This window comes from Paramisgurnus dabryanus, chromosome 17 (genome assembly GCF_030506205.2).
Source record: "Paramisgurnus dabryanus chromosome 17, PD_genome_1.1, whole genome shotgun sequence".
NCBI classification, from domain to species: Eukaryota; Metazoa; Chordata; class Actinopteri; order Cypriniformes; family Cobitidae; genus Paramisgurnus; species Paramisgurnus dabryanus.
In genome coordinates, this window is record NC_133353.1 from 30,909,905 (window position 1) to 30,927,899 (window position 17,995).

At 42.1% G+C, this 17,995-nt stretch overlaps 1 protein-coding gene across 1 annotated transcript in view; it reads left to right on the plus strand.

Annotated features, from left to right (window-relative positions):
* The window catches only part of ush2a (Usher syndrome 2A (autosomal recessive, mild)), a 328,961-nt gene that overhangs the window by 282,678 nt on the left and 28,288 nt on the right, over window positions 1–17,995 (plus strand). Inside the window, exon 60 of the mRNA XM_065288316.2 lies at window positions 536–890. Within this exon, the coding sequence (XP_065144388.2) occupies window positions 536–890 (355 nt within the window). The remainder of the gene's footprint in view (window positions 1–535; window positions 891–17,995) is intronic.

Genomic DNA, 17,995 nt, shown 5'->3' on the forward strand with positions numbered 1-17,995 from the left:
TCGTTATTGGCTTTCATACGTTTATGTCACTGCGTCCCAATTCGCATACTATCCATCCTAAATAGTATTCGAAATGGAAATATAACCAGGGGTTGAATAATTGAACCATATAGATCATTTATTACAGCATGTTAAAATTGCCACTTTGTAGGTGTGAGCAAAAATGTGCCATGTTTGGGTGAGTCCTTTAAAATGCAAATAAGTTGATCTCTGCACTAAATGGCAGTGTTGTGGTTGGATAGTGCAGTTTAAGGGGCGTTATTATCCCTTTCTGACATCACAAGGGGAGCCAAATTTCAATTACCTATTTTTTCACATGCTTGCAGAGAATGGTTTACCAAAACTAAGTTACTGGGTTGATCTTTTTCACATTTTCTAGGTTGATAGAAGCACTGGGGACCCAATTATAGCACTTAAACATGACTAAAAAGTCAGATTTTTATGATATGTCCCCTTTAAGTCTTTTAAGTTGCAAGTTCTAGCTGTCTTACATTTGACAATAAATGTTAATGTTTCCTGTCTTCTTCCCCTCCAGACGGCCAATAGGAACTCAGGAAGAGCTGCTAGTCTTCATCTGGACCGAAGGTCCCCTTAATTTCACCGATGCCTCCGACTCCCTTTTACCATTCAGAGAATATGAATACAGAGTCACCGCCCACAACTCTAAAGGTTCCGCCTCCAGCTCATGGACCTCTGTCCGTACTCTAGAGGCACAACCACAGGGCATGGATCCACCCACGGCCCGTCCAAGCGGTGCCTATTCTGTTCTGCTGAACTGGACCGAGCCTAGCAGGCCAAACGGAGTGATCTCGAAGTACAAAGTGGTGTATCAGAAAATAGCCAAGGACCCGACGTTCAACTCCACAACTGTTACTGCTCTTACAGTTACGGTAATGTACTTGCAATTTGGTTTGCTGTTATATGTTTTGTGAAGGAAGTAATTCAACCATGTGCAATGAAGAAAGGCAAATCAGTAATGGTTCATGAAACAGCAGCCACATGAATGACTACCTTAAAGGTCTTTAAAATTAAGAAGTTGCATGTGCATTTCTATTAAAACACTTTCTAAACGCAGCAAAACATAATCTATCAGTTATATATCAGATAATATAGGCGGAGGTCCGGGCTGGTTGTCACACTGTACAGTAAGGGGGCATGCACACCAAAGCTTTAAACGTGGCTGAAAACGCCAGGCTGACACCGAATGCAAACTTTTTTTCAGTGGACTGACAGCTTTCTTCTGCTTGCTGTGATACCTCTCCTTTGTTTATCAGTCGTTGTACGAAGCGCTGGTTGTTTGTTGTGATATTGAAAACACACGGCAGCGGCCGGCGTAAAAGCTTTGGTGTGCACGCTCGCTAAAGGAGGTATTTTAAGGTTAGGTTCTCTACTGGCACATACATAAAATTCTTTGCTACTAAAAAATTATTAAACATTTCCACCAGCATTGCCAATGTAAAACGATTCAGTTTATTATGCAGCGGGGCAAGTTGTCACATTAGAATTTGACAGCCTTTTATAGGCTTTTTTATTTTAATTCATGAAATAAAAATATAAAAGGTAACATACCTGTACCATATATCTTTTGCACAATTAATATTTGAACGAATTAGTGATACACATGTCTAAAATGTAAAATGTGACAACTTGCCCCTTACCTGGTTAACAATGCTGCTCTATTACCTTCATTTTGTTTACCTGTATAACAGGAATTATAAAAAAAAAAGGTAACGCTTTACTTGAAGGTGTGTTCATAAGACTGACATGACACCTTCATAATCATGACCTGACACGTTTCATGAACATGAGGAGATTTTATGCACGTTTTTGACAACTGTCATTAAGTGTCATTTGTTTAATTATGTAATTTTCAATGCAAAGATTACATTGATTGTTGAAAATTTGTTATGACAACTTGACATTGACCACTTTTTACCAGTGATACAAATTGAATTTGTCCTTAAAATGTGATTAAGTGTTAGTCGTTTAGTTTTAAAACAGCGTTATGAATATTTTTCTTGACCTCAACTACAGTGGTACAAATTGTCATTAGTCATTAAAATCTGTCAAAAAGTGATATAGCAGTATCATGAATATTCTTCAGTTCATCTATTTTTATTTTTAATTATTAATTATTATTATATTTACATAATAAATTATATTTTATTGCATTTGGAGACCGATTCACCTAAAAATAAATAAAAACAGTACAATAATGGGTTAAGCCATGCAGTGTTGGGAAAAAAGTTAATTACATGAAATTAATTAATTTAATTAATTAAATGTTTGTTTTGTTATTTTTTCTTCTATGTCAGAAAATTTCACAACCCTCTGTGTGAGGAAGATCAAGTTCTGTTAGTTTTTTCATTATTGTGCACATACAGTACATAAAGTTAAGTATAATATTCTGACGTGTCTGTTGCATTTGTTAAGGTATTTAAAATAATTTGATATAGTACTAACACTTAATGACATTTAAATGACAAGTTCAGTTTGTACCACTGTAGTTGAGGTCAAGAAAAATATTCACGATACTGTTATAAAACTATTTGACAGAGTATTAACACTTAATGACATTTTAATGACTGTTTAATGTAATGTTAACCCATAAAGCTAGATAGTTTCTTTAGTTTGATCATTATTCTGCTATGTCATGTTTATGACAGATTTGCATTAAAAATGACATAATTGAACAATGATGACAGTTGTCATAAACATGCATAAAATTGCCTTCATGTTCATGACACGTGTCATGTCCTGATTATGAAGGTGTCATGTCGGTCTTATGCAAACCCCTTCAATTAAAGTGTATTATTAAGGTGTTTAATATAAACATACACAACCACTACTAAAACATATTTGTCTCATTTGACTGTTGCCTCCAAACCCTACAGTACTACAGTAGTTCCTGAGATATAGTGTTGTAACAGCTTCCCCATGTGACAACTAGCCCCAGTCTCCCTTACTGCACACATTAAATGTCTATGTGAAATTCCTGAGTTCAATTTTAGCATATAAAGTTTATCTGTCTTCATGTGAGATCATCTATCAGTGATCAGACCATTGCATGCATTCTCAAATAGATTCCTCATGCACGGCCGATAGAAGCAACCTCTTTGATTCATGGCGATCTTGTGTTTGACACGAGGAAAAATAGTTTGCTGCTTTCTCCGCAGATGCTCACGAATGCACCGTGGCCAAATTAAAGGCTTCACTTTGAGATTCTGTTCCAAACCAGTGTGAACAGAGCCAGCCCGCCCCCCGATAGCAGAAACACCATAGGGGAAAGAATCCAGAACCCACTGAGGAGTTCAGCTTCACCCACAGAGCGCCAGATAGATGCCTGCCTAATAGGCAAATTAATTATTTTGGTAGCAATTAATGAACGTCAGCCAGGATAGGCCCTTTATCAGAACCCCGCTTTTCTTCCCGAGTAATTTAGAGTTGCGCTTCTATTCTCTTGGCAGTCCTTTCAGTTTTTCTTGACCTCCAGAGGTCGGCCGCAGTGGTGAACGCGTGACGTCAGTTTGCAGTTAATCAGCTTGTAATTAATTTTCCACGTGTCCTCAGCCCTCTTGAGTTATGACCCCAGCCTCCTAATGGCTGACACAAATTTATCATTTCGCAAATTGTACATTTTTACTTTAATTTTTCAAACTTTATATTTAAACAAAACTTTTTCTTTAATTTATGGGGGTAATTATTAAAAGAGCAAGTTAAGTCAGGTGTCAGGTGCTGTATTCTGGTATAATTAGAACCAAGTAATTATAACTAGACTTTATTTATAACTAGTAATTATAACTAGATTAAGTCTAGTATAAAATGTAAGTTTTTGATTTATAGATATTACACTGAGGACTCATCATAAGTTTATTTTTTGTTATTTTTTTTAGTGTAGATAAGATATGTGGACAAGATCTAGGGCTCTATCTTGCACCCAGCGCAATTGACTTTGTCAGTGACGCATGTATCATTCGTATTTTGCCCCGGCCCACAGCGGGTTTTTCCCGTCACAGAAGCACGTCGGCAAACTAGGGAATGAACTTGCGCTCCCTGGGTGGTTCAGCGCAAAAAAAGAGGCGTGTTCCGGTGCAAACCATCCCTGATGCTATTTTGCAGTTTCAAAAAACAATTGCGCCACTGACCAGAAAAAAAAAAGTTTAAAGTCAGTGGCGCGTTGCGCGTTGTTCATTATGCTATTTTAAGGGCGCATGCTTGACCATAATGTATAGGGTGCACAACGCGCATACACTTTGCTTATCTAATCTACACAGATGCAACAGTTATTTTTGCAAATCATAAATTGTTACACTTAAAAATATTAATACACGAGATAAGGGGAATCATAGTGGTGAGCATTGTGGTGATAGTTTTTATTTATTCTCATGCAAATAACGATTAAAATATTTTCATAAGTTTGTTGTGTGGCTGTATTACGTTTATTTTATGTAAATAATAATTAAAATGTTTTCATAAGAAACCTTAATGGATATGAACTTGATTTGTAAGAGTACTTTGGGGTTGGACCTTGCTTGCGTTTCTTGGGTCCGATTTCAAAGCCCCCAAACCCTTTCAGCGGTGAGGGTGGACGCAGCGATGTCCTCTGCTGGCGTCAAGTCCTGAGGCAGATCCACCTCCCGTTACACGGCGTCCCCGATTTATGCTGGCAAGCGTGGGATTCCCCCGTACAAGGACGTCGGTCTCCTCGGCTGTGAACCGCTCCTGGCGTGCGCCTGGTAAATCCGTCATAATAATAGCAACCCGCCATGTAACTTGCGCCCTTGCGTTTAAAGGGAATGTTGGCTAGCGTTCTGATTGGTTTATTTGACGTTACGCCCAAACCACACCTATGAATAATGAACCTACTTCAGAACAACCCCTTATTGATTTGCGCCCGGCGCAAGAGTTATTTCTCACGCCGGGAAAATAGCAACAGCGCCCAAGATCCGCCCACAAACTCACTTGCGCGTTGCGCTTCGCACTTGCGTTTCAGATCGTTAAAATAGGGCCCATACTGTGTAAGTAATATCAAAATATTCATTTTTTTAAGAAGGAAAGCCCAAACACATTTTCGAGTAAATCAATCCACATGGGTTAAAATTGATCCAATGCTGTTTTTTAACCCAATTGCTGGATTATTATAACCCATGGTTGCATAACAACAACCCAACATTGTGTCATTTTTAACCCAGCATGTGTTTTGTCCGTTCCCCCTCGAAATTGACTCTGTCCCTCCGCGTTTCCCTCATTTCCAGCCCTGGTTATACCCGATTGAAAAACCAAGCTAATGTTATCATTAAAAGAATGGATTATCAACTTTAAATATTCATTAACAGCATAACCCTGATTTTCCCCATGGTCTCTTGCTGAAGACACCGTCCAATCACCTGCCACAGTGAAATCCTAGTGTTAGTATTAGTGCAATTTCTCACGGCTACATTTATAATCCATCGATCGTGCTGAATCTTTTTTGGACACTTGACTTTGTGCTATATCAGCTGTCTGTCTGCCATGTCAATACTTGGCCTGCAGCAGGGCATTATATTGATTTAGCTGTTGCCAACTGTTGAGTGGCTACAGGTTAATGTTCTGTCATGGAATTAAGTTGTTTTTATGGCCATGGATTATGCGCAGAAAACATCAGTAGTCATGTAGCCGGTGTTGAGAAAGTAAATGGGTCAATGACGTGACGTTAATTATTTTTTCCGTCCGTATGGTTCAATTAAATGTAAAAGGGTTCAAATTTCAAAATAAATTTGCAGATTACTTGCATACATTCTCTTTTTTTGAGGGCCTGGGCCAGGTTGCATAAAGCACCATAAGTTTTTCCCTTAAGTTTGACACTTAAGGGGTAAATTCCCCTTAACTACTGTAAGATAATAATTTAAAGGTGTTGCATATAATTCCTTAAATGGTTCTCTTAGGTAAAGGTAATCGTTAAGTGTTTCATGACAGCGACCCAGGTTTGTTGTTATAAATTACTATTGTTGCCATGGAGACGCAACAGAAAAAATTAAGTTTTTTTTCTGCAACACCCTTAAGTTTAAGGAAAACATAAGGGTGAACTTAAGGGAAAATTTTAATTAATATGCTTTATGCAACCGGTCTAAAATTTCTGGTTTTATTTCATTTGAAAGAATATTTGGGGATAATTGAAAAAATGTCAATGTGGTTTAACCGGTCTGTGTCAATTGGTGTAACTAGTATTTTTTTTTATGATAATATAAATATATTCATAAAAAAGTGGAATAAAATATAATCATCAAATTTAGTGTAATATGATTTTTTTACATACATTTTTACATCATTTGTCAAAGATTATTCAGAAAACAGAGCTGTTTTCAGCATATGTCAGGACAAATATTACAAAAACACATTAAAATTTACATTTAGAAATAACTAATAAAATTATATTTTAAAATGATTTTTTTATGATTCCGCTTACATGCCATCAAGGTGGATAAAAGATTTAATATTTCTAATTTTTTGGCTTAATTGGCGGTTATACCATTTGACATTTTCAGGTCTTAACTTTCATAAAAATGGTATAAATGTAATTTGTAATTTTTTATTGCATAAAATCAACATAAATACACTATGTGCATTGAAATATACCTGATGCATGCTTTTAAAACAATTTCTTAAAGATTTTTGAATATCTCATCTTGCCAAACCGTTTTTGTCACTGACCTAAATAGACTTCACCTGTTTGTTTGTTTGTTTTACAGTCATAAAGTCAGAAAAATATGTATTGAGTTTTTTCTCAAAAAGTGGTACAATTAGAAAAATTTGATATACATTATAAAACATCACCTGTATGTTTAATTTTAACCCATTTTAAATTACACTTGTTACATGCAATTTTTGTAGTCATAACTTTAAATTATGCATAATCACATGCAAATAACCATAAACCAAATCCTAACCCTATAGTACTATAAGTACATGAACAGTTTGATGCAAACGCCGCTAAACGCCACTTCGGTCAAAAACAAGATAATGATATTACCGAATGCTCTCTGCACGTATTATACGTTCATCAAATACTTTTTCTTCAAATCCACTTAATCCCACCCTCAGGCCATTCAGAAATACTGTTTTTTAGGCAGAATCTTGTCATGATTCTGCCAGTCTGTCACAGTAATTCATAGTTCATGTGGCAGGATCGTGGCGGTACCCATGTTTTGTGTGGTAGCACATGGCCTTTTGTTTGGGCTGCGTGCTGCCGTGTCTTGTCTCTGCCCCCGCCCTCTTGTTTCCTCGTTAATTATTCATTATTGGTTAATTCCCCTCACCTGACCTTCCCTCGTTATCTTGTTTAGTTTTCCCTATTTTAGGCCCCAGTGTGTTCTGTCCTGTGCTGAATGGTTTTGTTTTGGTTGTTTGCTTTGTGTGACAACTCTGTCTTTAAGTCAAAAAGTCAAGTGAGTCAAGTAGTCTCATCACGGTGTATTGTCTCGTCATAGTCTCGTCATTGTTACCAGTTGATGTTTTGTCTTTTGCCCCCACGTGGGCTTTTCTGTTCAATAAACCCCTTTGAGTTCATCATGTACCCACACTTGGGTCCCGTTCCTTGCACGTTCATGACAGAATCCATTAAGAGTCTGATAAAAATTGCTCATTAACAAGAAATCATTTCAGACGCACTTAGCGAGTTTTGCATTTGAACCTTCACATGTTGGTAATTATACAGTCCTTCCAGAAAAACGCAGAGTTTTTTTTTTTATTGTTGCGGGCAAAAATCCTTGATCTTGTGACATGTTTTCTTAAAAAATGCGATGGAATATGCAGGATATTTATGCAATGAAATTGCGGGAACTTGCAAAACTGCGGGAACTTGCAAAAACGGTTTGCAACTTTTTCAGCTTTTCATTGATGTTCACGTTGCGTAATTATGTCACTTCATAACGTTTCCATGGCAACAAGGGACATGGTGGCTGCGCTTGTGTGAAGTAAATGCAAAATTTTTCAACTTTCTGCTAAGATATATATGACTTTTTGCTACGAAAATGTGGGGATTATAAAATTGTGCAAGCCCTAAATATTTTGCACGCAGAAATCTGCAATTTATGCGGTGAAAGTGCGATGTATTTTAAAAAATGCGGCCGCCACATAAATACGGACTTTGGCTGATTATGCATTGAATCATGCGATGGTATAACCGCGTTTTTCTAGAGGGACTGATTATAACTACTCTGTACTTAAATGTATTATTGCACTGCAACCGTGATGCTTTAAAAAAATGAAGTCTCTCTGTCTTTGATTAAAATTTAGAAACTGTAGTGGACAACTAGAATGAGTGGACCAATCGGATAGTGGACCAGATGGTGTAATATTCCTCAATAGCAATTACGCAGGAAAAAAAATTTTGGTTTCCGGTTGATCCCATTGATCCCTGGCTGTGTTGTGTGCAGTGTCTCGTGCCAGTGTGTGTGATTAATGTGGACGTCGTGGCGACGGGACTGAATGAGGCTACGGAGCACAGGCGGTCTGAGCTGCAAAAAGATTCCTCCATCACCATGTGCGCAGAAGCCCCTCATTACCAAACACTTATCAAGCCTACATGAGATATTAGGCAGGCCCAGTCACAGCCAGCACCAAATCTACCCTCTCTCTTTCCACTTCTTTCTTTTCCTCTTTTCTTCCCTTATGTCACTTTTGTTTTCCTTACCTCTCTCTCTTTCTCTCTCTATTTTGCGATTTCTCATTCTTTCAGCCCCCTCTTCTTCATTCCTCTCTTTTCTGTTTTCCGTACCATGCTCTCACTCTCTATCTCTCTTGCTCTCTCTGTCTCTCTCCCTCTCCCCCTCTTGATCTTTCCAGATGTTGCTCAGCAGTCCCATGAGAACCCCAGCGATGGGAGATGTATTAATACATCCTATTGATTAGATCAGGACCCCTGACAGTCATTTGCAAAGATACCATCTGGCTGCTGTTCCAATGCCTTCACCCAAACAGGACGTGACACCTTATTAATCTCCACCGCCGCTCCGTAGACGCTTCGCCTTTCGCGCACAGAAGCCCAACTCTGTCGGAGCGGCAAGCGGAGATGCAGGCGAACCTGAAGGGTGCAAGAAATTAAGGTTATTACACAAATTGAGCCATATGGTCCAAATATTTCAGAGTTGAAATTTACTAGGCAATAAAAATTGCTCTGCCTTCCTAATGGTGTAAATTACAGTTTAACCATGGCTCTAATGATGTCCTTCTGCTGCCTGTAACCACTCTAACATGAAGGACATTGTTTAAAAAATGCAGAAGAAAAAAACAAGGGGGGGTGTTGGAACATCGGCAGCATGTTTACAATCTGTTAGTTTATCATTAAGAACACACTGAAGAGTGCATAAACATGATGGCCGCGCATTGGACCGTAGCTTCGTGTACGCACGGTCGAAGTGAAGCAGAATGATCCGTGCGGAACCCGGAGAGGCTTATTTGGGCACTACTGGAGTTAAACACAGTTGTGCCCATTTGCAGAAAGGACACACGGATGGGAGCTCCCGACGGTTTTGATTGTGGATTGCTTTGAGTTGGCAGAAGTTTCTTTTAGGTGGTAAACAGGGCTTGTGACAGATAGTAAAGTGTTGGGGGCATTACACCATCTAAACACACATACTTGGAGATTCAAACGTGTTAATAGGGGGCATGGATATTGAGTTGTTTTTAAATGTATGTGGCCAATGAAACTTTAAATTGGGCTTGTGTCATGTCATAATCGTGTGCCCCCGTGGGCATGCGCAGACATTATCTACAAACAGTTTTATATAAATTATAAAAATAAAGTTTAATTAGCAGGGTGCATGATTTTTGAGAAACGCTTTGGAAAAGGGAGTCAGTGGGGCAGAGTACCAAAACACACTTGTAGCCAATCAGCAGTAAGGGGCGTGTCTACTAACCAACATCATTGCCTGGGTTGCGTATGTGTGGGGCGGGTATATCAAAAGATGGTCCAGACTCTAATGGGGTAGGGGCGTGTTTGTTTAGGTGATTTCAAATGTCAACATTGGCTTTCAGAGATCATGCACCCCGCCTTTAAGTTATTTTACCTTATTGTCTATAATTTATAGCAACTCCACACTAACCAAGAAAGTTGAAAATAATTGTAATTTCAAATTGATTAACCCTTTCGCCGCCATTGACGAGATAACTCTTCAATTAAGAGAAAACGCTTAGGTTACTCACGTAACCCCGGTTCCCTGAAATAACGGGAACGAAGCATTGCGTCAGTTAGCTGACGCTATGGGGGGAAACTCCTGTTTACTCCGTGACTGAAGCCTATTGGTTAACGTCTGTACAAAGTACAGACCAATGACGTTTGAACCCGCGCGCGGGAGGAACGCGTCCCTATATAAGTGCGGTTCAATCGTCAGGAGCTCATTATTATTCGACTGAAGCGCGCAGCCGAATAACACTCGCTGCGTAGACGTTTGTAGCACGGCAAGAGACGCAATGCTTCGTTCCCGTTATTTCAGGGAACCGGGGTTACGTGAGTAACCTAAGCGTTCCCTTTCAATACGGTTCACTTCGCATTGCGTCAGTTAGCTGACGCTATGGGGGAACGTAATCCCATCACGCCGTGCATACACAACGTACTGAAGTGCCTTACCGGAGAGACACTGCGTGTGGCCCTATACCCGGCATATTCACAGCTTTAAAAGCAAATGTGTAAGCACCATATAAATTGTTGACGCGCACACGGTGGGATTTTAAACGCACCGGGGGCACATAACATAGCACAAGACGGCGAGGTACCGAGCGCGCCGCGGCTGTGCGAGATAAGTAAATTCAGAGTCACGTTGGTGAGCTCGCTGAGCGCACCGTGGTGTACACATAAGACGCATGAGCGTGCATGATTGAGCCGAGAGAACCTGCGCTCGTAGGGCAGGGACGTCTAAGCTGTACAATCTGACAACGTAGACGGCGAAGACCAGCCGGCCGCGTAGCAGATATCAAATATAGATATAGATACCCCTGTAGACCAAGTTCATGAAGAAGCCAAACTCGCAGAGAGTGGGCTCTATATAGGACATAGCTCATCGAGGGGCGTGAGCCAGTGCGATGGTTTCAACGATCCATCTAAATAACCACTGTTAGCAACAGACAGGGGCGGATCTACCGGGGTGGCACGGGGTGGCAGTTGCCACCCTAAATAAAAGCATTGCCACCCCATATGCCACCCCAGCGCGGGTATCCTAATATATATAATTTATACCCGAGTAGGCTCTTTTAACCAGAAAGGCAATGTAGTTTTTCTCTGCGTGTGTTTGGGGGTGGGAGACACATATCTGACGATGATTGGTGTGTGTGTCTTAGACGGGGTGGGACAACCACATAGCTGATGGTGATTGGCTTAATTTCCATCGTTAGCCAACCAGAGGCAGCAGAGTTCATACACAAGCATGCAGTCAGTCCGAGCAGAAAGTCTTTTACAGTGTAAAAAAAGTCCGCGCAGATTTGCCAACTTGGTGACTTGGTTGCTAGATTAAGAAACTTTTTAGACCCCTTTAGCGACTTTATTAAAAAAGCGACTAGGACAAATCTAGCGATCTTTTCTGGCGTGGTTGGAGACGTTTGGAAACTGCGGTGAAAGGATGCATCGCCCCATCCAAGGCACTCACATGCAGCCCGGTTCTCGCGCTGCAGTCCATCCGTGATCCGAGTCGCACAAACCCGCAACAGAGCGATGGCGAATACAACGAGCTCAAAACAAAGGTATCGGACGCAAGCACAAAGTATAAAAAGCACAAACGTTACTTTTCCATTGTTGAGGTGAAAGGCAAGAATGATTATGGACGTGCAACTTATGCCCATGAAGAAAGAGTCTCTTCACGTGACGTCTGTAGCGAGTAATTCTGATCTAATAAAGCACCTCACATCATCACATGCTGCCAAAACATTAGTGGTTCCCCTTTAGTGTCTTAAAGTGATTAAGTTGAGCATCACATCAGCAAATCAGAGTACTGAATACGGTCATATTTATAGATAAATGTTGCATCAGGATAAAAATACAAAAATTAAACTGATGTTAAATATTGCACGAGGTAGTTGCTTGGTAGTTAAAACAACTGAACTGCAGGTTTGTGTAAGTAGTAAATTTATTTTAAGCAGTTCTTTCTAGAGTTAGCCCGTCATGTCTTGTTATCTACTGCAGCAATCAAAATATTCCATACGTGCATATGAAATCGCTCGTTATGATATAGTCTGATGTTTTTATTTGTCTTCGTTAAGGAGACAAAACTATTCAGTGTTGTGTATGTTTAGAAAGCTTGAAAGACAACTTAATGCGGCATTTTCCAGGATATTATGAAAAGAAAGGCTGATAACCATTCTTTTTACCAAAAATAATAGAAAAATCAAATACTATGGGAGTGGAAGGTACAAATAAAACAGAAAAATATGTTGTGGAAGGGAAAGGAATAGATGAAGTAATGAAGGAAAGAAACATTTGGATGGCAAAGAGCTAAAAAGAAGTGAAAAGACAGAAATCCATCATGAAGTGAGTGAAAGGATTAAAGAAGAGGGTTATGAGAGAAAGAGATGTTTGCCTTTCAAATATGTTTTACATTAATATAAACTAGGCAATCCTATTTTATTTATATAACAGTCTTTATACCATTATGTTCAACCAGTCAGTGTTTTTATTGATAAGCTGTATGTATTAACTTAGTATTAAGACAAAGGGTGCTACAAAGATGCTTAATGTAGCTGCTTGGGTACTTACTTATAGGAACATTTGTTGTTGCGTTTATTAATGTTATAAAAATTTGAGGTCCAGTGTTCACCGAATATAGTATATACAGTATATAATTTCTTGAATCCACGACAACCATGCAAGGACGCTTACTTCATTGCCACCCCTTGTAGTTCTCATGCCACCCCCTTGCCACCCCATAAATAATTTTCTAGATCCGCCCCTGGCAACAGACATACGTAGTGAGTGATCTGCGAAGCTCACGAACGGCCGATCTGACTATAATATGCGGCAGAACGGTTCGTAGCGTGGGATTATACAGATACCACAATAGTGTGAACCCAGGTGCACCCTCGAGCGCATCGGGATGCATATAGGTAGTATTATAGTGCACAGATCGGTGAGCTTTCCAAGCGCGCCGTAAATGTGTATTGACTATAAATTGCACGGGCACAGGTGAACACTTGAATACATCGTGAATGCATATAGATGAATCAGAGTGTTATAATGCACAGGCCGGCAAGATTCTCGAGCGCGCCGTCATGTGTTCTGATAATAAATTGTGCGCACACGGGTGAACTCTTCAGTGCACCGTGAATGCGTATAGATAAATCAGTGCACAGAACGCGCCGTGAATGTGTACAAATATGATTGATGAACGTAACGGTGGGCACCCAACGCACCGTGAACGTACACAGATGAACAACAATGTATGTGTCACAAATCATAACACAGCTGTGTATACAGGTGAGCTTTCCCAAGCGCATCTTATTGTATACCAAAATGTTACAGCGTGTACATGTGAGCTTCTCTAAGCGCACGGTGGACGCATATAATTAAAAACCATATCGTGCATACAGGTGAGCTAATGGGCGCACCTTTAATGCAACAAACCTCAGTAGTGCGAAGCAGGGATGTCGAAGCTGTAAACTGACAACGTGGACGGCGGGGACCAGCCGGCCGTGTCACAATTGTCAAATGAGAAACCTCTAAGACCATGCCCATGCTCTAAGACAAGTGAGCATAATTGTCACGGGAGGTGATAACGTCAACGATCCATAAATAGCCTGTATTGACAGGTGCTCTAGTGAGTGATCTGTGACGCAGATGAACAGCTGATCGTCTGATGTACGTCAGACGTATGTGTCATCCAGGACCTTGGACAGTTCCAGAGCGCTGTGCCTCGGGCACCGTCCGCATCTGAGAAATGACAGGCTTATGAATAAAGTGAATGGCCAGCCGTAAAAGCATGGTTCGCTGTTACCGCCGCCGTCCGCATCTGAGAGATGACAGGCTTGTGAATGAAATGAATGGTCGGTCGTAAAAGCGTGGTTCGCTGTTATCACGGCCACATAGATATAGGTAGGGGAGAGAGCCGCCGTGCCTCTGTAGTGAGGAGAAAAGTGTGCCACCCACGATTCGCGGGGGGTATTGACTTTCAAATGTCACTAGACAGAATGGATCAGACTTTGCATAAGGACGCCTCGTGAAAGGGGTCCTAGCAGCTTGTGTCAATGTGTCATAAGGCACGTAATGTAGGTCGTGTCCCACGGATGCCATCTCCGCACGCCCATCGTAATGGGTTAATATTGGTAGTTTAAGCATGAGATGCGTATCACTCTGATTGAACATAGCTTATAAAGCGATGCAATGAGTTTATAAAGGAGATGACTCGTCAGCTTGTTCAGGGGGCGAGATCTCAGTCTGGTTCGGTAAATAATGAAACCACCGTAGATTGCCCGACCGCATTATCACAATAACACGGTCGAGAGTGCTGCAGTGCTAAATCATCCTCTTAATGTACCGTATTCACAGTACAAGGTGATTTATATGAGACAAACGGCGTTCCGTAAAGCGTGTTCAACCCACAGCAAATGCTGGGCTAGCTCGTAATGACAGCACTTCATGCAGCAGTGTGTAACTTAAGCAAGCTTCCCGGCCGTCAGCTCGGGGCGGGACCTTTGCTTAGTCAAACTGAAGTGGACTTATGAACAGAATGCCACGATATTCAGCTTTCTGAGGCTCGTTAGAGGGGTACGTGCGCCCGTCTTAAACGAGATGCCGCGCGCGTCTGACTGTGCGCGCGCTTTAAGCTTTGAAACTTATTGTGGCGGGTAGCAAGCTCACTTGAGGTTGATATTACCCTTAATATCTCCGAGTATTGGAGCGGAGGTGTGAGCGTCTTCGGATCCGCTAATATAAATCAGCTATATGGCCGAAAAACGTCATAAACCGCTTGGCTGTAAGCCTTTGAGTGGCCGTCCGGAGAGGGCGCGATTCAAACGCTTGGAGCCATGCAAAAGTCTGAGGCTGTCCTTCCTCTAGGAAGAGAGAATAACAGCCGTAAGACCGTGCTCGTTTGCGCCATCAGCATCGTAGCGGAGAAACTGAGGTGGGCTGCGAGCGAATTTGGCAGAAAGGTGTTAGAGACACCGTACAGTCGTGGGGTGTCAATACACAGTATATGGCCAAACCAGGGTTTTTTCGGCTAGCGTCGATAGAATTATGGACAGCGGGCCGTGTGTGCGTATTACTGATTGCTTGTCAGTAAGGCGATAAAGTGTTTAGAGACACCGTACAACCGTGGGTGTCAATACACAGTATAGTAAGCACGGAAATTACTCTTTTTAGAGGAATTAAATACCGTTCGCCACTATAGTGAGGTCGCATAGCCGACAGTATTACACAGTATGTTTGGATAAACAGCACACAGAAAACATTTCAGGGCAGTCCAGCCGAGGCGCGACATAACCCCTTTTTCCCAGACAGTTTCGTTCTCTGTTGATGCAGCTGTGCTGCGGAGACCAGAGCTCAGCCGTTCAGGTGCACAAGCCTCAGTAGTGACGGTGACCGAACGGCTCACGGAGCAGGGTAGTATAGGTGGTTTAATGTCAGACTGAACCCATCGCAGAGAGGAAGTCTGCCGCGAGGCCCGCGGTTTTGCCGTTTATTAAAAGGGCAGAAAAACCGGGTATATATATATAAGAATGTACCAATATTCAGCGCACTGATATAGGACGGGACTGAATAAAGGGAGGTATTCGGGCCTCAGTATATTATAAACAAATTCGTTCTGCCTCTGATTCCGTCTAAACCAGAGAGAAATTACCAGGCAGACGAAAAATGAGCTATCTGAAGTGAGATCGGCTCAGGCCAGTAAAGCTCTATAATAAGTGTTTTAGCGCTCCAATAGAGGCGTGTCCGCCTTATCGAGCAGACGAATGAGATCGTGCCGCTCCAGGAGGGGAGGGGCATGAAGCTCTCTTATAATGAGTGTTCTTGGTGCTCCAATAGCGGCGAATTGGCCCTATCGAGCAGACGAATGAGATCGCGCCGCTCCAGGAGGGGAGGGGCATGAAGCTCTGTAATCGTTGAACACTGGACAGCTGCATTTAGAGGCAGCGAGCCGTAATACCGCGTGCTAGCTAAGCCGTTAAGAGACCTCACCACTGTGGGGAAAGGAGCGAGGGACTCCGCGAGCGTGGAGCACGAGTGGCTGTGCTATGACAGAGACAGGGGCAGACCGCCCGTGTTTGCTTGTCGTATGCATCTATCCAGGTCTACGGTTCCCCGCTTGTTCATCTCAACAAGAGAGGAACGGCAGAGGGGAGCAGCAACACAGACAGAACAGCCATGCGTCGTGACGGTATCACCCGATGCACTCGGGGGATTAATATATGTGCCAGAGATCTCGCCACTGAATGTGAGAGGAGCGAAGGGACTCTGTAAGCATGAACGGTTGCGGTGTGACAGAACACAGGGGGGGTTAGTCCGTGTGTGCTTGTCTATGCATCCATCTAGTCTCATGGCTCGCCGTGTGTTCATCCCGGCGAGAGAGGAACAGCAGGGGGAGCACGAAACATGGATAAGACAACCAAAGCATAAGCGCGGTCCCGGCGTGGGAGGTGCCAGACCGGTAACGCGCTCGGAGAAAATTCATAGCAGAGAGGCTCACCGAGCCGCTGTGCTGGACGCTATTACAACAGCGCCTGCTCTATTAGCTTATAGCTTTATATTAAAAATATTGATCTTACCGGGCGGCCGCAGGGGAGACCTCGTCAGGCGTGTGTCCGCTGCACAGGGCTCGTACCACGGCAAGCGAAGGCTATCTTCGGTTCTCGGCCGGAAAGCGGCAGGGGAAGACGCTAGACCTGGACTCTGCTATCTTCGGTTCTCAGCCGGAAAACGGCAGTAGAAGACGCTAGGCATGGACTCCGCTGCAGGGCTTTTGTCAACGGCGAGGTAAGGCTTCTTCTTTTTCTTCGGAGCAGCGAGAGGTTCGCGCTGAAGGAGAAAATAATGAGCTCCTGACGATTGAACCGCACTTATATAGGGACGCGTTCCTCCCGCGCGCGGGTTCAAACGTCATTGGTCTGTACTTTGTACAGACGTTAACCAATAGGCTTCAGTCACGGAGTAAACAGGAGTTTCCCCCCATAGCGTCAGCTAACTGACGCAATGCGAAGTGAACCGTATTGAAAGGGAACGCTTCCCTGTCAATGACGAGAATTTCTGGCTTTCCGCAATACCACCAGGTGGCGCACTTCCACAACTTAAACAACCCGGAAGTAGCGCCTCATGTGAAAGAGAAAGAACTCAGTGTATGTTTTAAAGATCGCACTGCATCTGATCTCTATCAAAAGTCCTTCACAAAAGTTGAATTATCTCATCTTTTTGCTCAAAATTGGGTGTTTTTGAAGAAACCTACCCATATTTGAGAGGTGATAAAAAGAGAACTAATGAAGGTCGGATGAAACGTTTTTTTTTTTCCTTTTGAAAGCAGAGGGTCTGTTCTTTCATTTGATATATTGTTTGTTTATTAAACAATATATTTTCACAGGCATGGTCACATATCGTCCAAAATCAGCTTTTGTTTTGAAATACTACACTACAACACTTGTTGGTAGTGCCTGTTAAATCTCATTTCTGATTTAAAGAGCTGAAGTTAGTGGCATACTTGACTGTGCATGCTTGCGTTTCTGTTTTCTAAATACAGCATCTATCATTCATAGTGCTGATTGTCATCCACACTTGGCCGATTCAGAGGAGGTAAATACTACTGTTCTCCTTTTCGGCATATGTGTGTTTGCATGCATGAGGGTTTGCTTCATCAGACCCCAGTCCGGTCTGAAGAACATCTCATTGATTCAAGAGCCCTCTGACTGATTGAGGCCGTCCGAACAGAACTTTACATCTAAAGCGCAAATAATTAATGGTGTCCAGGCATCTCAGGAACAACCAGGTCGTAGCCCGTTGTCATTACAGCAGAACAAAAGGGTAGATGGTTTGAAATGGGGTCTGTAG